The sequence below is a fragment of the Dreissena polymorpha genome, chromosome 13 (genome assembly GCF_020536995.1).
Source record: "Dreissena polymorpha isolate Duluth1 chromosome 13, UMN_Dpol_1.0, whole genome shotgun sequence".
NCBI classification, from domain to species: domain Eukaryota; kingdom Metazoa; phylum Mollusca; class Bivalvia; order Myida; family Dreissenidae; genus Dreissena; species Dreissena polymorpha.
This window is the reverse complement of record NC_068367.1, coordinates 49352705-49376087: the sequence shown is the minus strand read 5'-3', so window position 1 is coordinate 49376087 and position 23383 is coordinate 49352705. Positions and strand designations below refer to the sequence as shown.

Below are 23383 nucleotides of genomic sequence, written 5' to 3'. Positions count from 1 at the left end.
TAAGTTTAGATGCAACTCAGTTTCAATAATGTTATAGCTTTTTATTTTGCAAGTTTTAGATGATCACAACCCATTCAAATTTATAAAGAGTGTGTCTTAAAGCACAGGTCCAGACGTGTTTTTTTAAATCATTAATAAAAAATATAATTTAAGCTTCATTTTGGGAAAACAGGGCTGAATGCATATCCATTAATTGTCATCCCAGTACCAGAGACTCTCATTAAAAGAAAAACATTATAAAATCAGAAACGTCGTCCTTGATTTGTTTGTGCGCATTGCACATGCTAATCAGTGTGCACAGGCTAATCTTATTTGACATACATTAAGTCCCGTTTTCCCTGAAAGCAGCCAATATGTACAGATTTCAATGATAAACACTTGACTGGCCAATGTTGTCTTAAAAGCTGTTAAACACTATTAGTCATATACACCAGAGACCCTGTATACACCCACTGCTGTCCTCTGCAACAGGCAGTGGTTTTCTTTCCATAGCATAGTTAAGCAGTTAAGCGCATGCTGATTTGCTCACACTAAAAATGGCTTATTCATCCAGCAAGTAACTCCCAGTCTTTTCACGTTTTCTGCTTAGTATCTTTGGATTGGGAATAAAACCTTTAAAACTTGAATCTAGCAAGAAAGGTTTAAAATTTAATATGATTTTCTAAGAGACTACAAACGCATCAAAATGCGTATCTGAGTGGTAAAGAGTTTACTGTAACACATGGAATACCAATTTATTACCAGTAATGAAAGGCAATGGTGGTAAGGTCACACCAGTTCTTCGACGACTTTTGGCTATCTCTTTTTCAAGAGCAACTTCCCCAGCGTATTCTAGTTTTTTCACTCGTCGTAAAAGCTCCGCAATAGGTTTTACTATGCTGACACTTTCCTGTTTCTCTAAAATAGCTGAATGAGCACATTTAAGTGATAAATGTATTTATTATCGGTGTGTGATTGAATAAACTGGCTATACAGGTTTTGAAGTTGGTGCATGTTCAATGGTGCGGAAATAAAGATTTCCTCGTGCACATATTTGTAGGTTTGGTCACTCGACAGGCAAGCAGGGTAGAGCGTGGACGTAATTAAAATCGTTTTATATATTTATGCTCTGTTTGTTTAAAGGTTAATATTATTTTTTATGTGTTTCAGTGAGTTTTATGAGAGCAGACGAATGACTTGAGATAAAGATGGGCATTTGTTCCGGACATTAACCAGTATACGTGTTATACTCAATTTTTCTCAGTTCTGTGGTTTTATAAAGGAATAGTTAAATGTTTACGATATAGTAAAAGCTGATTATGTGCAGATTTCTCTAACATTAGAGGTTTCGGAAGGTGATGAAGGCCTTGACACAGGTCTTGAGCCATGGGTCCTCATATGTCCCCCTGCCATTAAAAGAAAAACAAGAGGGCCATGATGGCCCTGAATCGCTCACCTAAATAACCAAATACAATCCCAACCCAGTTTTCATCAAGATAAACCTTCTGACCAACTTTCATAAAGATAACTGAAAACTGTGACCTCTATTGTCTACACAAGGTTTTACTGATATTTCACCTATTGACCTAGTTTTTGACCCCAGGTGACCCAAATACAATCCCAACCCAGATTTCATCAAGACAAACATTCTGACCAGATTTCATGAAGATTGGATGAAAACTGTAACCTCAATTGTCTACACAAGGTTTTTTCTATTATTTGACCCAGTGACCTAGTTTTTGACCCAAGATGACCCGAAAACAATCCCAACCCAGATTTCATCAAGATAAACATTCTGACCACATTTCATAAAGATTGGATGAAAACTGCAACCTCTATTGTCTATACAAGGTTTTTCTATTATTTCACCTAGTAACCTAGTTTTTGACCTAATGACCTAGTTTTTGACCCAGATGACCCAAATACAATCCTAACCCAGATTTCATCAAGATAAACATTCTGACCAAATTTCATAAAGTTTGGATGAAAACTGTGACCTCTACTGTCTACACAAATAAATTGTTGACGGTTTTTCTATTATTTGACCTAGTGACCTTGTTTTTTACCTCAGATGACCCAAATACAATCCCAACCCAGATGTTATCAAGATAAACATTCTGACCAAATTTTATAAAGATTGGATGAAAACTGCGACCTCATTTGTCTACACAAGGTTTTTCTATTATTTGACCTAGTGACCTAGTTTTTGAGCCCAGATGACCCAAATACATTCCCAAGCCAGATTTCATCAAGATAAACATTCTGACCAAATTTCATAAAGATTGGATGAAAACTGCAACCTCTATTGTCTACACAAGGTTTTTCTATTATTTGACCTTGTTTTTGACCTAGTGATCTAGTTTTTGATCCCAGATGACCCAAATACAATCCCAGCCCAGATTTTGACAAGATTAACATTCTGACCAAATTTCATAAACATTGGATGAAAACTGTGACCTATACTGTCTACTCACACAAATTGTTGATGAATTTTCAATTATTTGACATAGTAACCTAGTTTTTGACCCCAGATGACCCAAATACAATCCAAACCTAGATTTTATCAAGATAAACATTCTGACCAAATTTCATTAAGATCGGATGAAAACTGCGACCTCTATTGTCTACCAGAAGTTTTTATATTATTTGACCTATTATGTGACCTAGTGACCTAGTTTTTGACCCCAGATGACCCAAATACAATCCCAACCCAGATTTCATCAAGATAAACATTCTGACCAAATTTCATAAAGATTGGATGAAATCTGTGACCTCTACTGTCTACACAAACAAATTGTTGACGGACGGACGCACGCACACACGCACGCACGCACAAGGAACGCCGGAAATCACATGGTCACATAAGCTCACCATGTCACTTCGTGACAGGTGAGCTAACAAAAGAAAGAAAAAGAAAAATGGCAGTAGGGTTGCGTATCCCGCTCGCGGTAAAACCTGAATCGTTCATTACTACCAATTTTTGTTTGGGGTGTACATGAAGTCATGTGCATTTCTCTTGATTGGTGGTGGTGGATAAATCTTGCAAATATCGAAGCTGGTTGTTACAAATTTATGTTCCACTGTGTTTAATTTTTGCGATTTGCCTGGTTTATGGGCATTGGGGGCGTCCTGTGTGCGCTTTGGGCATAGGCTGGGTCGGGCGGGTTGTTCGGGCCATGGTGTCCATGGGCTTGCGCTTTTGAATGGTGTAGTTAAATTGTGCTCTTGAGTGATTTTTAGTTTAGGCTTACCGCCTGATGTGTTAAATAATATTGAACTATTCGCATGCCACAAATGTGCTGGTTTAAAAATACGTGTAAACACCTGTCCTTTACATTTGATTTAGTATCGTTTTAGTTCCTATATTGATTGGAAGGATGTCGCAACGTTTACTGACGTCTCGACTCTTCAATAAAGCGGTGCCATTGAGGTCGATCTCTGATGCGAAATGCAGACATACGGTTGTCAGTAGCATTAACATTTGCATTTATGTGTAGAAAGCCCAATTGAATAAAATACCCTGCCTGTCATGACACAGGGCTCGACATTAACTTTTGGAGCCACTTGTCCAGTCGGACAAGTAGACCAAAACTTCACTTGTCCTGACCAGAAAGCAACTTGTTCTGACCATTATATCTTATTTTGCTCAGTTATTTGCAAAATAATTAAATTATACAAAATGCTCAAATCATAAAGACTGAAAGCATTCAAAATACATGTTAACTTAATTTTAGGAAATTTCAATATAAAAAGAACTGACAAGATAACAGGAAAACTGGATATTATTGATTTTTTAAACATTATACAAAGCCAAAATAACTGACAAAAACTTGTGTTTTGCCACCATACTACTTTATTTGTCTTAAAGATCAATGTGTACCGGTGTTGTAAAATGCATTTTCACTACAAGGGAGAATAATCTTGTTATCTTGGCAAAGAAAAAATGTTCAGGGTTGCTTCCCTTATAATCAGTACGGTGTAGTATCCCATGGAACTATCGGAATATCTCGTGCTTTGTCGTTTAAACGTAAACAAAATATATATTTTAAAAAAAAGGGTGGTTACTCCACAGAAATAACGGATTTAAAGGCATTTGTTCTAAGTAATTAAATTATAACGACCACTTGTCCTGTCGGACTAGCAAATTCTTAATTAACTTGTCCAGACTAACACTTTGGTTGTCCCGGACAGTCGGACTACCTTTAATGTCGAGCCCTGTGACATCTAAACAAATGTGTTTGTTTTTATTCTAAATGGTTAGATGGTAAATAATTTATGTTTGGCATGAAATGTAATGGAATATAAAACATAATGCAATACAAATAGTGATTTAATTTATCTATGTATTTATAACATAATTAAGCAAAAATTCAATAAATATGGATCTTGTCTCTCTACAGGAAGTTTCAATTTAAACTTTGTTGTTCAGAAAAATAGCCATAATTTATTTACATCTTCCTGAAAAAAAGCTAATAATACCTGAAGGAGACTAACTTATAAAAGATTTAAGTCAGTAGCTAATTCTAAACTTTATCATTGGTACGATTCTTATTATACTGTAAATACGCCGTCTCCATCTGCCCCCTTCGGTTCACCAGTTCTACTGACCTCTAGTTCTACTCACCACAGACTTTGGCTGCCCATTTATAGCACTGGTTCCCGGCATCAGTAAACACTACTTTGGACTCTGGTTCCACCAGCTGTATGTGTGACTCCCAGAGGCATCCGCAGCTGGCAACCGATATGCTCACATCCCTGTGTGGCAGCCAATCAAAATGTTACACAATTATAACCTGCTATAAAAAATGTGTTGAAAGCTTGGTATACAAGTTTATAGGTTATGTTTTTGGATTTTAATTGTTACTTGATTTGATAAAGTTCAAAGACTGAATCAAAAACCCTTATATTTCTTCATTACCATACCAATAAAGTTTGTTGCTTATTTAGAAAAAAAAGAACGAGTTTGAGTTCAATAGACTTGAACATATTTGAACGAATCTATAATACTTTGAAATAAATTACTTCTTAATGCCAGCAAAATGGGGTCATTTTAGATCATAGAGGTATTCATCTTCAATATCATTAAGATTACATATTTGCGTTGATCTCTGACAATATTCTGGTGTTTTCCCATTTCCCTATAGATAATTCGTGAGGCCACAAAGATAATTAAGCTATTTGTCCCTATGCTTTTTATTTTAACAAGATCAAGATACAATGTCTGACCTTTCAAATACAGGTTTTAGTTCATTCAATAAAATCATTGAGCTAGTTTCATGTGACACTGTCATTTCAATTAGTGAGTAAAGCGATAAAGTGGTCAGTGTTCACAGATTCAGGGAAAAGCCACACATCCTTAAAATTGGTTGGGGTAGGAATGTCCCATACTTTCGATGACAAATAATTGTTTACGTTATTTTTTTCGTGAAATTTCTAACCTCTGTTATAGTGAAACACTTTTAAGAATACAATTGCCTTATTTTACAGTATAAAGTCTAAACAATATTTTACAATCCTGACAAATCTGTTCATGAACAAAGGGAATGGACCAACTCTGGCCGATATGGATAACAAGAAACCGTCGAAGACAGGTGATGCTCCCCAAAGGTTTTTTTTGTCCCAATATTGCACTATATATTCAGATAAAAGGAAACGTCTTGAGGGGCATAACTTTGGACAAAATAATACGATGGATGGTTTAGCAACTTAAAAATTTCAAAGGGGCCATAACTCTCTAAATAAATCATCTAACCAGAACCCACTAATAAAATGCGCATCTCCTCAAGGTAGTTAAGCTTCCCATAAAGCTTCATTGAAGTCCAGTAAGTAGTTAGGGAGAAATAGCCCGGACAAGAATTCCTTATGAAAATGAAACAAAATATTCAACTTGAAATTGAAAATAAACTTATTAAAATCACAGAAAATAGCTTGAAGGAAATAACCAAAGAATTTTGCTGACCAAATAAAAAGCTTACAATCTAAAAACGAAACTCTATGAGAAATACTAGCAGAACTGATAAAAGAACACAAAACAGCCATTGAAAGTATAAATGATCAAATAAATAACAATACGCGGTTAAATGAAGAAAACAGCAAGAGATCCAATCACAATGAGCAGTATTCAAGAAAAAACAATATTAAAGTTATGGACGTTAAAGAGGACCAACACGAAAACATAACAGCTCTCTCCGAAAAAATAACAACTTTATTTCAACAACAAAATATTGAAATCAAGCCAGAACAGATTGTTGCTATTCATCAAATCCCAACTAAAAAGGGGCAGACAAGACCTGTTCTCATAAAATTGAGAAATAATGACCATAAAAGCGCAGTGATGAGAAAGCAAAAAGAGATGAGGAACGCTGGCCACCGCCTGGTGGATGACGTCACTGCCCTTAATACAGGACTGATAAGCCGACTACAGCTCCACAAGGACATGGAATCAACTTGGTTCTTCAACGGCTCTGTGTTCGCGCTAACCAAACGACAAGAGCGCATTAAAATTGACCTTTATGACAATAATGACACAGTGATTCGTGATTTCCGTGCCAAGCGTAATTAGCGCATATTCCCTCGCCTGAGTGCGATCACTGCATCGATCTGACATCCCGCTGCTGATCCGGTGAGCTGCAGTATGTTTTTTGTTTTGCTTTTTACTCGATCATTATGTATAATATACCGGTAAGTTGATTATGCATTTTGTACATAGAACATAACATATAATAAATAATATATAAAAATAATATATAATTTTATTTAAAAACATATAATAAATAATATATAAAATAATATATAATTTGATTTGATAACATACGTTATGTCATCTCACAAAATTCATACCTTGTATAACAGTATTATCGTATATGAAATAAATACTATTTAGTCTGATATGTGTATCGAGCTTTGCAGTTAGTCAAGTCTATGCATGTATACACTGCTATTTGTTAAATGTTAAATTTTTATTTGTTTACTCCCTAGATCTATTGCAGTAAATCTCTCCTTTAACTGTTTACATCACTCAAACTGAATAGGTTTTGTAAGCGTTATTCAAGCGCAGTGACTCGTGAACTGTCCACTGCCCCACTAGCTGTTTACATTATATTTATAGAACAGGAATTTACCACTATTGACTTAAAATTCATGGAACCATGAGATGTCCGGACACCACTATTCTGCGGCCACTGCGGCCATATCTGCCGCCCTAAATGCGGCCGTTCTGCGGGCAAAATCGAGTGCAGTATCAGTAATTTATTGACTGATAAGATGATAAGATCTACTCCCAGGAACGATATACACTGTCCCTGCTACCTCTTTGCATGCTTCCACATACTGTTTTTGTTTTATAGTGTTTTTTTGTTTTTTATTATATTGGCTGTTTCAACTTACAAAGTATACGGTTTTGTTATTTCCCATACGATAATACGGATAAATGAGGACACATTTCTAAAATTTTGCTGTTCATTTCATCTCGTTTTTTTCAGAATTATAATAACATTTGGGTTCAAAATATATATTGCTATAAGTACTATCTTTTTCCCCCGAAATTAATTAACTGGTTTCAAAGGTATGCAGACAATCGCTCCTACGGACAATTGCTCCAACGCTAAATTTGACAGGGCGGACAGTCGCTCCTACGTTATTTTGATAGGGCGGACAGTCGCTCCTACGATGTTTTGACAGGGCGGAGAGTCGCTCCTACATTATTTTTCCAACCCGGACAATCGCTCCTTCATTATTTTGACTTCACGACAAAACATAGTATCTGGGATACTCTTGTTCTTTCTTACTGACAATCGAAGAGTTTTGTCTTGAGTAGATATACAGCTTGTTGTCAAACCGCTCCGATCCGAATACTTAAATAAGAAGTTTTTTTATGAAACAATCATAACTGCAATACAAGTCTAGCTTCGATCACGACTTTATATATATATAGATAAATAGGTCAAACATTTGATGAATCTATATTGATATAAGGTGTGTTAATTGACCTTGTGCTCGAATTGTTGTGTGTGATTTTATCAACTAACAATGCCTTTACTAGTGGGACTTAGCCAGACAAAGTACTTGTCTGATTATTTGTGTAAGGGTTCGTACTCGTATTCTGGATATAAAGCGCTCCAGTTTGTGTACCAGAAAGACATTTTTGAAGTTGCACCTTTCTTTTTGGTAAGTATCGAACACAGTACACATATATAATATCATAATATTATATATTGTATTAATGGGTAGATTAATGATAAAAAAAGTTTACTATGTATTGTTCACGATTTCTATACGTAGTTATTTACTTAATACCACCAATATTACAAAAAAATAAAAAAATAATTGTTTATTTCTGCCAACATTTTTATATTTTTGCTTTTAAACAGAGCATTTAAGTATCATTGATAAATGATTGATGTTATACAATTATTCTGGGCAAAGTTATAATTTCAAAACATTTTTAGTTGGTGATGTTATTCACGTTCAATAAATACATCATTTCTTCTTATCAACCTGATGCCTGTTGTCTGCTACTGTTTCTTATTATAATTGTATATATTACAATACACCATCGGCGGCCATGCACAGTATTCTGCGCTTGGCCGCTAAAAAAAGTGGATTGCATCAAATTAAAGGTCAAATTCCGATTGCATTAAAAAAACTGCTAATTTATAAATATGTCAATAAATATGTCAAGCACGTACACTTAACAACAAAAAATACAATATTTCGTTATTTAATGTAGAATTTTGCAAAAGTAAAGTGGAAATCGGTAAATAACAAGTTCGATAAATAGTGTTTATTTAGTGAATGTTGTGGAGGTTTCGGTAAAATGGATCTTTAAAGAGATATTCCTAAAATGAGGTGTTAATGACACCTATTATTGGCTTACAAAAACATCAGGGGCATATATTTGCAAACTGGTGATTAATTTTGAATTGATTAATTAATGATTTGCATACAGTAATTTACTACTAAAGAATTTAGGGGCATGATTGTGCTACCACTGAACTTTTTTTAAAAGAATAATTTTAGATACCAAACCAAAAAATGTAGATTGAATTAAAAATGCAACTTTATTGAAAGTTATTTTACGATTTAAACAAATATTAATGAATTTGCGATTCTAAATTCAGTTTTTATTTTATTTTTATATGAAGGAAGCTATAAAGGCCGTTTTTAAAGGCCGATTGAAAAGAGGTATATATATTTATTTAGTCAATAATGACTTCGTTAAAGAATGATTTAAGTTGAAATATAAAGCACAATAGTATTTTAGGCCACCGAAAAGCACTCAATTTCTCTTTATATACACTTGGAGACTTTTCCAACGCATCACTTATTCATATCAATGTAGCTCCCTTTTTTAACGGATTGTGTTCAAATTCGGACCCAGAATAATGCAACACATATCTGATAATTCCTGAAAATTGAAGTGAAATTGAAAAACAACAAAATATAAAACTTAACAAATGAAAAACGTCCCTTCAAAAGTCAAATTAGCAAACTCATACAACGTTAAATAATAACAGTGTGAAAACTAAAACGCATAAACTTACACTTCTTAATAACTGACCGGCTTGCAACATGCCGATTTAGCCGTTGCGCTTCTGAATATTCAGGTATTCAAGTTTGAAAATTGATGCATTAGAAAAGTCCCAAAGTGTTCATGAGGTAGTTTGCCAACTAATTTGATTTTTCAATTATCAATATTTGGAATTACTGGCCAAGAGAAACACAAATATATATCCTAATTACCTACCCCCTTATTACTACAAATTACATAAATATCCTTAGTGGTACTTAGCGATCCTTAGTGGTCATTATTTTATTTAGTATGAACGATATATAGGAAAGAGTAGTCAAACTTGTTGACGCTCTCAAATATTAAGCTACTTTTTATATTGGTTATATTTGGAAAGAATTTAGCCCATACAAAAAGTATCTTTAAATTCCGTGTGCGTCTTATAAATAAGACTAAGGATAGAGATGCTTTGACTGACATCAGTAATACACAAAACGTGAGAACAAACAGCGTTTGATTACATCAACTCCGTACATTTTAATTAGATAATCGCTTATCGATTAAAGGTGTGATAAACCCTTTTTATATCATTTACCTGACTTGATTTATTCCAGGTAAATAACTATTACAATAATAACACAGGGGAAGTCTACACATGTATTAGCAACCTGCTGTGGTGATACCTTTCTTATCAGCCCAATACCTGGCTACTCAACAGTACTGGACACATTGGATATGCTGCCAAAATAACTGATTTCATTTATTGCTCAATTGTTGTGTACATTTAAAATTAACAACAAGAATGAATCCACATCACCGTTGCACATTTTTATTAAGTTCACAGTAATCTGTTCTTTAAACAAAGATAGCCTAATTAAAGACGGCGCTTATAAAGTGTTAAGGCGGATATTTAGAAATAAGATCCATTTTTGCATGACAGTGGCAGTATAGCATGTATTCTTATATAAATATAGACAATTTAAGACATGGATAAAATATAAATAACACACATTTGAAAATGTCATTTCTTAAAAAAAATAAGCACGTAGTCACATATAAATAATATTCATTAAAGACACAGACAAAATATAAATAAGACACATGTGCAACCTTCATTTCTTAAAAAAGCATGTGAATCTGAAGCAACCATTTGATTGCTTGTATAGAAAATGTACTTTTCAGCCTTGTCCAAAAATTGCCAAAATGCTAAAGATGCCTAAAAAGAAACAAAAACTACTAAAATACCTTTGTATTGTTTTTGTAAGCACACAGAAGTGTATTTTTAGGTAAACATGTGTATGTCTACTCGTTTCATTATCATTTCACAAGAGTTGCGTGTATTATAAATGCATTTATTAATGTACAGATATATCATGCTTACTCGACTTATGTATTTTGTTTTAATCAAATTATTTATGATACACGTATGTGTTATTTCACATTAGTGTATAAATGTCTGTACATTATTGTGAGATCAATTAAGTCTTGATACTGTCTTAGTACATCACGCTTTTCTTTTGTTTTTTTCTTTTAGTTAATGTAATTCAGCGGTTAGTGTTTAATATGAGACGCGTTCTGAATAAACGGGGCTTAATGCATGTGCGTTAAGTGTCATCCCAGATTAGTCGTGCAGTCCGCACAGGCTAATCAGGGACGACACTTTCCGCTTTTATGGTATTTTTTGTTTAAAGGAAATCTCTTCTACACGAAAATCCAGTTTAGGCGGAAAGTGTGCGGACTGCACAGGCTAATCTGGAACGACACTTTACGCACATGCATAAATCCCAGTTTTCTCAGAACGCGACTCATATAAAAAAGTTGCATTATTAGAATTAATACTTACGCTCATCCGTAAATAATACCTACGCTCGTCCGTATTTTAGCATTTTCCAACTATACCCGTCTCATATCTAGATATTTTCAATCAGAAAATTTGTTATCAATAATAGTAATTATTTTAACATATTAAAGCAAAGTTAATTAATTATTATTTAGCGTAATTTAAACAATTTTTTGGTATTTAAACAAGTTGTACATTTTTTGTAAGAGTGATCTTGTACATTTTTTTTACACTTTCAGGCTGTCAAGTGACCTTTTTTCAAAAAGTAGGAAAAAATAGGAACTACTTTTGCAAGAAAAGTAGGAAAAAAGTAGGAAAAAGTAGGAACTTTTCCCTCAAAAGTAGGAATACATAATACTTATTTTTTAGACACAGGTCCAGGAAACATAGCTTGAAACAGAGCAGGAGTGCCATCACATGTTCTGTATGGATACCCACTTGAAGCTACCTTAAGGGCCCAGAAGATTTCAGCCTTTTGTACCTGTTCCTTGTGTGATGGATGTACTTGCATACAGATAGATTTATCCCCACAACCCTGAGAGCTGCTTGGCTTTTGGGCACTTCCAAACAAACGCTTTTGTGAATTATCATGCATGTATTTCATGTTTTCCTTGTGTTTTTATCCATCTGCATGACTTATCAGTTGATTAGCACCAGAATTACTACAAGATGGACTTCATTCAGACAGTACACTATCTTGCAAACTCATTGCCGGTATCTCTCTTGCACCATGATCCCAGTGTTTTTCCACTGGTGTCCAACTTCTCCATCCATGAAGGGTTAAACTTTGTTTTCCCACTAGGAATTTTAGCACTTATAGTGTATCTATGATAATTAAGTTTCAAGCAAAGCTACCCTGATAAAGAAGTATACATGTAATTAGATGCTGTTCATTTTGGTGTATCATCAAATAAGTGGTTAGAGGTCTTCTGTGTATCGATATAAAAATGATAATTATATTGTGCATGTTATATCCTTAAGCAGAAGACCAAATTTATTTAGTGATACACCAACTTGTTCTACAAGATTAATACTAGAATATAAAGCAGTGTAAATGCTCTGCTACAGCTACATTGTGAAACCATTAAATTGACAATAGGGTGCAGTTATAATGACTTAAGTTACATTCAAAATGGCTGGTCATTGCAGAGCAGATTATGCAACTGGAGATAGGACCTTATCACCTGACATCTTTTATGACAGCATTGATTGGGCAATGAAACAGTTGCACTACATTGTTTATTCCAGTTTCAAATAATGGCTTTTACATTATTGATGACTTTGCGGGAGTGTAATAATGCCGTTTAATAATTTTAATACTTCGCTTTAACACCTTGAAGTTACATCACTAGCAATGGCATCATTAGACAAGAATTGTGTTTGTCCGAAACACAATGCCCGTTGTTGTTGTTTTTGTTTTTATCGAGTGCACCGGGATTGTCTCCCATATGGCCATCGCCCCCAGAAAGACGTGTTAGTTGGTTACGGGGGATAGTGCAAGATACAGGAGACACCCCATTCCAGAGGTGACCCTGGGTCTTTTAGTGCCCGGTGTATAGCACCTAGTACACTGCACCTCGGTTTAACGTCTCATGCGAAAGACGAGTTAGTAGGTTAGGTGCAGTGGGGGATCGAACCAGCGATCTCTGGATTGTGAAGCCAGTGTGTTACCACTAGACCACGGATCCGCTACAAAAAAAACACAATGCCCACTATTGCGCAGCTTTGAAATAAAATTTCAATATATCATTTGGCAGGTTTAGAAATTATCTCCCTTTTAAAGCTTATTACTTCCCTTGGATTGTATTTTTTAACTTTTGACCTTGAAGGATGACCTTCACCTTTCACCACTCAAAATGTGCAGCTTCATGAGATACACATGCATGCCAAATATCAAGTTGCTATCTTAAATATTGCAAAAGTTATGGCCCATATTAAAGTTTTCGGACGGACACACACACACAGACAGACAGACAGACGGACTGACAGTACAACTGCAATATGCCACCCTACCGGGAGCATAAAAATGTATCAGGGCATTTAGGCTCTGTGCATTTATCTTTAATTACTAAACATGATGTACCTATGATATCAATAGAACATCATATCCGTTGTCATGTAATACAGAATTTATTACATTATAAATGATGAAAACTCGGCAAAGCATCAGTTTTATCTTTTTTCCAATAACTTGTGTAATAAATTCCATATTACATAACCACTCATACAATACATGTATCTCTATATCTCTACATTCCAAACAGCAATATCATGTAAACATGCATAAGGTTTGGTCAAATTGTTGTCAATGGAAACAAAATAAAACTGGAATTAACAATGGGTTCCCTCAGCTCTTGCATCACTGGGAACTGTGTAAGGTAGTGAAGTCTGCAGTGAACAAATGCTAAGGAAGTAAACAAGGCACTATTGTTACTTCAAAAAAAAACTTGTCAATAATTTTAAAAGTTACATAAGAAATAAATATTTATGCTCCTGAAGAGGTGCTAGCAGACAGTCAGCATGGGTTGTCAGGTCTCATCTAGATGAATGCACATTAACAGGGATACAGTCATGCCATAGATTCATTCATCCTGCAAGTTTACTAAATTAACTCTTTAAAAAAAAAAATTCTCCATTGAAAATGAAAAAGTAGGAATAGTAGGAAGATTTGGTAAAAAAATAGGAAAAAGTAGGATCCTGATGAAAAAGTAGGAAATAGTAGGAAAAAGTAGGAAAAAGTATGACCGCTTGACAGCCTGCACTTTTTAACCAGGTTTTCCGAAGGAAAAAACTGGTTATTAGATTGGCGAATGCGGGCGGGCTGGCTGGCTGGCGGGCGGAACAAGCTTGTCCGGGGCATAACTATGTCGTTCATTGTCAGATTTTAAAATCATTTGGCACATTTGTTCACCATCATTGGACGGTGTGTCGCGCGAAATAATTACGTCGATATCTCCAAGGTCAAGGTCACACTTTGAGTTCAAAGATCAAAAATGGCCATAAATGAGCTTGTCCTGGCCATAACTATGTCATTCATTGTGAGATTTTAAAATCATTTGGCACATTTGTTCACCATCATGGGACGGTGTGTCGCATGTAAGAATCACGTCAATATCTCCAATGTCAAGGTCGCCACGACTAAAAATAGATTTTTTTTAAAAACAAACTTACAAAGGGGGTTAATTTTGTTTGTTCATTTCAAAAGTTCAGTTTGAGTTTTCTCCCTTTATCAGATTTTTTTTTCACAATGAAAACCTGGTTTTGTGACAATTTTGTCCCTTGTTTTATATTAAAATAGTAGCTTAAAAAAAATATTTCTTAAGATTTAAGTATATCTATAACTATAATAAACTTTCATGAGTAATATCATGTCAATTAACATTCCCATTTTAATTTATACAATACTCTAACACTTGCACATATTAATGATAATTATGAACAGTATGTGGTATAGATCTTATCATCTAATCAGTCAATAAATCACTGATACTGCACTCCATTTTGCCCGCAGAACGGCCGCATTTAGCGCCGCATATATGGCCGCAGAAAAGTGATGTCCGAGATGTCACACTGTTGACAATCTATTTATAGAACAGGTTTTTCCACTATTGACCTAACAATGTAATAATGCAGAGAGTGGCCTTTCAAGGGCATAGAATATAAAACTGTTACTGTAAGTTAACTAGCTGTGATCAACTTTTGTATAAAGTTTTAAATGCTTTTCTCAACTGTTTGTCTTTAATTAATAAATACATAAATAAATAATTAATTAATTACTACTAAACAATGATATACACACTATAAATCTTATCCCTACAGATCATCTATGGTTTTGCTTTCGCATAGGTGGTCGCATATGGGTTTATTCATTCATAAGTGTGCATGAAAATATTTGTTTCTTAATAATAATGTACTTGTAATGTTTTCTTGACTCAATTTAATGTGCTGTTAACATAATTTCAATTCTGTTTCATGTAAATGAAACACTGATATATATACATTTCCCCATAGATCACCTATTTAAATAAATAGGTCATCCTCTTGGGGGTAAATTTATTACTAAATGAATACTAATAGCCATATTGTAAAAACTTTCATGACTATATACATGTACATGTATCACTGACTATGCATAGCAAAAATAATATTTTATACAATGTCTATGTTATACTGCTGACAATCGTTAACGATTATTATTAGCAGGCGCGTTGTCTGGAAACAGTGTTAGTATTTTTGTTATGTGCAGAATAAAATCAGGGTGTTAGGAAAGGATAAAAATAAGTCTAATATACAAGGATAAAAGATAAAAGCACAGCTATGATTTAGAATTTGAAGGTTGGAGGAAGCTGCTCAGCAAAGATGTTTGAGCTGGGGCTTGATTGTATTGAGACAGGTAAGCTGTTCCATAGACGAATGCTCCTAGGGAAGAAGGAATTTGCATGGAAATTCGTCTTAGAATAAGGTATCAGGAAGTTCAGGTTTTTGATTGGTATTAGGTGGTTGTGGTCAACATGTACAAGGTTGTGGTGGATCTTGTAGATGAATGTGACTTCGCTTAGTTTGCGGCGTTGTTCAAGGGTTTGCCAATTTAGGGAGGTTATCATGTTGGACACACTACTGGTGTAGCTGAAATCTAGGTAGATGTATCTGGCAGCTGACCGTTGGACCTGTTCTACCTTATAGATAAGATACTGTTGCCAGGGATCCCAAATTGTTGAGCAGTATTCTAACTGCGGATGATATTACAATTATATTAGACGGTACTGAGCAATCATTAAATGAAACTCTTACTGCTATACAGGATTTTTCAAATATATGTAAATGTAAATTTTGATAAAACAAATGTTGTATGAATTGGAAAAATCAAATATAGTTGTTACACCATAAAAACAAAATGGAAACTAAATTGGATGCAACACAGCTTTAAAATGAAAATGTTAGCAATAAATTTCCATGTTGACCTATCAAAAATGGTTAAAATCAATTATGATGAAAAAATTGTTAAAATGGAAAATATCCTGAAAAACTGGAAAAGAATACTTTAACACTAATCAGAAAGATTGTAATTGTAAAAACACTTTCATTATTCAATCACTTGTTCATATCATTGCCTAACCCACATGATACTATTTTAAATTCAATAAAATCTTCTATTATGAACTTTATTTGGGACGGGCATAGTAAAATTAAGTTTTCAACAATAGTAAAGGAAAATAATGAAGGAGGATTAAAAATTATAAATTTGGATGCTTTTAATTATTCCAGCATTGAAACTAACATGGCTTCCAAAAATTCAATTCTTCAAAGGAAATTGGATAGAAATTTAAAAACTCAATTTTGATACATATTAACTCTTTAATTGCAGCTACACTGTAACTCCAATATAACGCGGTCAATGGGGTCCAAGCCGCGAAACAGCGTTATAACGGATCCGCGTTATAAGTTTTGAGCTCATTTTCTGCAGGGCGCTATAAAAAAGCAGGTATAGAATAGCCTATAATATAGGTCATGTATATTGCCATTCTGTGTTGACGCAAATACATGCATATAAACCGAATCGTATCGATAACAGTATACATACCGCTTTTCTTATATGCACATTTATCCGATAATCCAATAAAATTGCAACATCATTTAAAAAATAATAATCTTGAACATTAATGACGATATATGTTTAAGAAGTTCGTAAACACAACCGTACAAATATATGCCATTTTCAGAAGTGTTAAGAGTACAGTGCATTATGGGGCGGAGCTTTCATTGGACGAGCGACTTTAAATTTAGATTGAATGCAATACGATTCATGTACAAAAAATTGTTTTATTGCGTCATACGCATGCAAAAAACGTGTTTCTCCGGGGACTTTCTGATACCGCGCGAAAATGAAAGTGAAACTCTGTTAACAATTACCGGTACACTGCGTTTGCATGTAAATAAATCGTCTGCATTTTTTAATTTCTTATACACGAACTGAAAGATTAAATGACATAATACTAGAATGATAATGAAATGAAAGAAAAAGTTGTTTTATACAGTGGGCAGTATATTTCACAGCCGCTCATTAAATATAGTCAAACATGCAACCATATCAAAGTAAGAATGTTTTAATCGTTTTGAATTACTTTAATTGTATAACTATCCCGCTTGCACTTAACTTATGGAAATTATGGCACTGAACCGCTCTGATGAGGAATACATGTAATAAACACTGACATGTGAGTTTTTCACACCTTTATTGACATTACACAACAGATTAACACCAATTAGCTGTCGGTGTTGTTTAACCTCGAGGCGATTATAATCGGTTCAACGGACAGTTTAATAAAGCAATCAACATGTGATTGCCGCCATCTTTGAATTGTCTGAAAATACATGAAGTTGCATAATACGGATTTGAATCAGAAATCAAATGGAAGGTTGGAGAAAAAATGGGATCCAAGCACCCCCCGCGTTATATTGGATTCAGCGTTATAACGGAGCGCGTTATATTGGAGTTACAGTGTATCATTATGCTTTAAATATGTCTAACAGAATTTCTAACCCTTTTTGGGTAGATGTTTTATAAAGCTTCTCACTTTATTGTGGTAAATTAGAAGTAAACTCAGAAGATTTCCTGTATTATCCAGTTTTTTTATAAAACAAATATATTGATAGGAAATGAAAGTTTTTTCTTTAGATCTTGGTTTGAGGCTGGAATTCATTGCATAGGTGATATATTCAAAAATGGAACCTTTATCTCTCTTGGTGAATTAACTAGAATGTACAATTTGAACATAAATTTCATTCATTACGCAGGAGTGACAAGAGCAATTGATAAATTTGTGAAAAAATATTGTTTATCTTGCTCTACCCAGCAAATTATTAAACTCTTTTTGCCCCCATTATTTCAACTTGTACTGAAAAAACGAACCCGGTGCAAAAAGACTGTACACCATTCTAAATAAAAATAATGAACAACCACCAGTTAAAGCAAAATGGTGTACAAAACTCAATACTATTATTAATGAAAAAGAATGGCAATGTTTATTTGAGCTACCTTTTTTAATAACTAGTGATGTAAAGGTTCAGTGGTTTCGGTATAGGTTAATTCACAGGATATTGGGAACAAATAGTCTTTTGAATGAAAACAAAGTGATGAAAATTAAGAACATCTATTCTGGGAGTGTCAGATTTCTAAAGCAATTATTGATGAAATGTAACCAGAACAATCTTTCCCTTTCATTACCATGACCATCTTTCTACTTGGATATTCAAGTAATTCTGCTAAGGCCTTAAAGGGATATTTTCACGGTTTGGTAAATTGACTAAATTGAAAAAAGTTGTTTCAGATTCGCAATTTTTCGGTTTAGGTATGATATTTGTGAGGAAACAGTATTGCTGAACATTTGCCATGGTCTAATTTAGCCATTATATGCATCTTTTGACAATTTAAAAAACAAAAAATTAAAAAGCGTTGCAACGCGAAACGCTTGAATAATTTGGAGAGTTCTGTTGTTGTCGTTTAAATTTGTGAAACTTCGAAGATTGCTTATATAATGTATAAAATATGCACCTTATGTATGCTTGGCAGGATAGCTCAGTTGGCTAATGCGTTTTTACTTCAGGATTCCGGGTGTCACTGGTTCAAGCCCTGCTACGGCTACTTTTTTTCCCCTTTTTTAAATTTTATTTTTGAATTTTTACTTGAGCTTTTAAAATCTAATGTTTACATTTATCAATATAAAGCATTTAATAACAAACTTCAAAACATGCCAAAATCTGTGAAAAGACCCCTTTAAATAATGTTATTCTGTTTATTAAGTTATACTTGTATAAGAGTAAAATGTATAAATGCATTCCAAGCATAACAGGAGCAAAGATATACACTAAGTATGAGTATGATAACTTGAGAAAAATATCAATTTCACAAAATAAATTAGACTCCTTAGACAGTGAGTGGGAACAGTTTAATGCTATGTTAAAGTTTGATGATTGTTGTAGTTTAAAGCACTGTTTACAAATACTAGTTAAAGTGTACCGCTATTCAAATAAAATGTAGGACATAATTATATATTATATACTATAATTATATGAACACTGTATTATGTGAATTGGGAATAAGACATCAATTTGGGAATAAATATTATTGTGTTTTATCAAAAGTGCATAATATGCAGTTTTATATTTTGCATTTATCTAGTTTTACAAATTATAATTAAAACATATACTTGCATATATAATAGCATCATTTAAATTGATTTTACTTAAAAACTGGATTTTTTATTAATTTAAAAAAAAATCCTCATGACATTAAACTGTGTCCATGCCGCGCATGGACACGGTTTAAAAATACACTTTAAATGATACAAATTCAATCACTGTTAATGAAAAAGTCATGGAAAATTTCTTATTAAGCTTAAGTTATAGATAATATATTACAAAAATATATGTAGATCATGAAATGAATAGTTTTGTTTGAGAAAATCACCAAAATGATGTTTTTGTCTGTTGTTGACACCTACTTTACATAACCTACAATATGATTTATGTTTTGTCTGTTGGTGACTACTACTTTACATAACATAAGATACAAGTTGGTATTGTATTATATGCATGTTCTTTTTATTTTGTCTTATTGCAAATCATTATTGTTACAATTTATATTGTATATGTACTTGCTTGCAATTGGAAATAAAATGTGTTGGAAAAAAAAAAATATATATATATAGTGTATTTGTTCCACGGTTAGCCATGACGATTTCAAGGTAATTAAATTGTTTACAATTTCTATTTCTTGACCTTTACTTGTCCACTTTAGCAAATTGCCCCCCCCCCCCTTTTTGCAATACCATGACCTTAGTTTTAACAATGTAAACGGTCAAAGTCAAATTGTTGCAATAGGTTTCTAAATTATCATTATCCTGGAAGAACCTCCTGCGTTTCAGAATTTTTAACAAAAATTGGGGCTTCAGCAATTAATAGTAGATATATCGATATGTGACCTATTGTAATGCCTGTATTTATTCCATTCTGCAAATTGAATTCAATGTCATTAATTAAGAGGGGAAACAATATGGGCGGGGGTATCTCACACTGAAATACACAAATATTACTACAGAATACATCTGATCATAATTTACCCATGTGTTTGACCAATAATTTTCTTCTTCGTACATGGATCAAATAAGGGTTAAACGTTTCCCATTGATTCCCACATTTATCATTTTACTCCATAATTGCCCAAGACTGATATGTCATATGCCTCCTGGTAATCTATAAAGCAACAATATAGTCTATCTTCAAATGCAGCTTCATGGCTACAAGGGAATTAAAGAATACAAATTGCATTTACTGTGCTGCGGTTTGGTTTAAAAGCAAAATGTGCATCCGTCAGAATGTCATAATGCCCCCAGTAGGGTGGCATATAGCAGTCACACTGTCCGTCTGTCAATCTGTCCGTCCAGCATACCATTTTCTTAAGTTGTTTTTCAACGCTTTAAGCTTATGAGCTGATTTTGGGTATGTGAGTCTACCTACATGACCTACAGATGAAGTATAAAATGGGTTTAATTCTGTTGATTTTGACGAGATACGGGACTTGGACTGATCTTAATTTTTAACAAGGGAAGCAATAAGCTTCAAAGGGAGATAATTTTTATTTATCTTTTGGCAGGTACAAGATCTATTTTTGCCAAGGAAAGTAATATTTTTCAAAAAGATATAATTCAAGGTAGGAGCTTCTATTTATAGCAAGTAAAAGGCATGGACATTTTAAACAAAATTAGATATTGAAATTTTTAGCTCACCTGAGCGATAGCTCGGGGTGAGCTATTGTGATCATTCAGCGTCCGTCGTCTGTCCGTCCGTCCGTCCGTCCGTCTGTAAACAATTTGTAAACATCTTCTTCTACTAAACCATTGAGCCAATTTCAACTAAATTTCATGTGGAGCATCCCTAGGTCATGGGACAAAAGAATTGTTAAAAAAAATTTGATCACATAACCAAGATGGCCGCCATGACCATATATGGTAAAAACCTTAAAAAATCTTTTTGTCAGAAACCGCTCATCAGATTTTCAAAAAATTTCACAGGGATGACCTTTGAAGGCTCCCCTGAAAAAGTTGTTCAAAGAAATTTGATTCGTCAAAAAACATGGCCACAGGAGCTCGTTGAACTTTGCGTGTTTATTCGTTTTTGCCTATTTTGTGAAAACTTTCAAAAATCTTCCACATTTTTTGTCCGATCCTTTCCAAATTTGCACAGTGTCTTTATATCAATGAGGACACGAACCCTACAAAAAATGAGCATTATTGGTCCATGAAGTACAGAATTACCTCCCCTTGAATTGAGAAAATGGTGTTTATGCAATAAAGTCCAAATTTTTCATCCAATTCTTTCCAAACTTGTTTATATATCAGATTAAAGAGAATAAAATTTTCTTTATAATGGTTTTTCTTTCATGAAAATCCATAAAGGATAAGTGTTATGAATCGTTGCTTAATTAATGAACAATGCAAATTATCGGTATTGATTTTTTTCCTGACATGCCGTCCCAGATATTAACCGCTTTCAGCTGTAGACTGTGCATCAATACATCGCCGTGTTATTGACCTGAAAAATTCATACGCAGTTGGCATTAACACCGGTCATCGAGACAAATTACTGATGTGAAAACAAATCGTACATCGTAGAGGATTAAATAAACAATTACATCTGATTAAAGATTAAAGATTGCTGCCGATTTAAATCAATTTGAGTACTTTTTGCGTATATTTGATGCCGAATGGGAAGCTGTGTTTAGACTTAAGTTGAGAAAAATGGCAACGAGATACTTGCCTGTTGGTAGCTAAAGAAACTTCAGCGTACAGTTTATAATGGGTGGCCATTCCCCGCTGTAGTCTACGGGCGGGTAGTGAACTGGTTGAGAAAAGTGGAAGCTTGTGGAAAAGCGGTTTGAGAAGTTTGTAAGAAAACCCTGAATTATCAGTCTTGTGGGAAGAAGGCATTGCGTCTCCACGCAGAGGGCCCTTATCACATAAAGAATATAAGAACCATCAAGACCAACCAGGTAGGGTTTTTATTTTTTTAAACTAACACCCCGAATTTGGTCGTATTTTCTGTTGCTAAAGTTTACTGTTTAGGTTGTTTTGCATCAAAAATCGGCAAGATAGATATAGCAAATTTGCCATTTTTTTTTTATTAATAACGTATGATTCATTGATTGTGAGCTTTTAAAACATTTTGACCTTTGAATAAAGCATAAATCAGGAAAAGAATTTTAACAGTAATTGAAAATACGATCAAATACGCCATTTTTGCTGACTGGAACAGGTCTTTTTTAGTTAAATAAAATGTTTTATTGTCCCCAACATATGAGCCCAGCAGCAAGAAATGTTGTTTTTTTTACTTTTTGTAAAACAAATATGGGCAACCTACCGTAATCCAAATTCGCCGACAACTTAATTCGACGATGTTCTATTTTTATCGATTAAATGGATGATTATTGTCTTGGAATCATTTCAAAGTAATACAGCCGAGTTTAAAATTATTATTTTGTGCTATTAAACATTCATTATTTCTTAAATTATTTGCTAAATATTGCTTCATGTAACCATTACATCGTCAAATTTGGGTCACACCAGGATACAATTATTTAGCATTCAAACAACGATTGGGATAAAAACTAGGGGAACCCATGCTGAAATTTTCAATTTTAACTGTTTAGCAGAAGCCACCATACCCAATTTTCTTAGGTGTATGTGGAGGCTTCTGGCAGCATGATTCTGTGAATATAAATGGTGACATTTGATTCTGCATTAATTAAACATGTATTATTGACTTTTTTAAAGTATGTGTGAAAAATATAATTTGTAACCACTGTTACAGGTTTTATCTGGTTCTTCAAAAGCAACACCTGCAGTCGAGTCCATGCCAGACAGAGGGTGCATGTGAATGAATTGCCTTTTGACTAACTTTGTGTTCTTTATCAAATACATGAAGATTTTTAAATATATGTGTATGTTGTTTTTTTAAGAAAATAGAATCACCAGAACAGGTACAGGCACCCTTTAAATGTG

General features: G+C 33.9%; 1 protein-coding gene and 2 long non-coding RNA genes across 7 annotated transcripts in view; 1 reads left to right on the top strand and 2 right to left on the bottom strand.

The window, feature by feature from the left end:
* Positions 1 to 23383, bottom strand: part of LOC127856118 (uncharacterized) — a 55937-nt gene that overhangs the window by 19979 nt on the left and 12575 nt on the right. For 2 of the 5 annotated variants that reach the window (XM_052392115.1, XM_052392114.1), the window contains exons 3-4: positions 4604 to 4734; positions 742 to 906 (exon numbers count right to left, since the gene is read on the bottom strand). The exons of 1 other annotated variant lie outside the window; for it this stretch is intronic. In XM_052392115.1, coding sequence (XP_052248075.1) covers positions 742 to 906; positions 4604 to 4734 — 296 coding nt within the window. The remainder of the gene's footprint in view (positions 1 to 741; positions 907 to 4603; positions 4735 to 23383) is intronic. 2 more of the 5 variants (XM_052392116.1, XM_052392117.1) reach the window with 1 other exon arrangement.
* Positions 1830 to 4582, bottom strand: LOC127856127 (uncharacterized). Its single transcript, XR_008037859.1, has 2 exons — positions 2631 to 4582; positions 1830 to 2315 (listed from the first exon to the last, which is right to left on the bottom strand). It is a non-coding gene; the product is annotated as an uncharacterized LOC127856127 (long non-coding RNA).
* LOC127856126 (uncharacterized) lies at positions 21930 to 23315 on the top strand. Its single transcript, XR_008037858.1, has 2 exons — positions 21930 to 22374; positions 23193 to 23315. It is a non-coding gene; the product is annotated as an uncharacterized LOC127856126 (long non-coding RNA).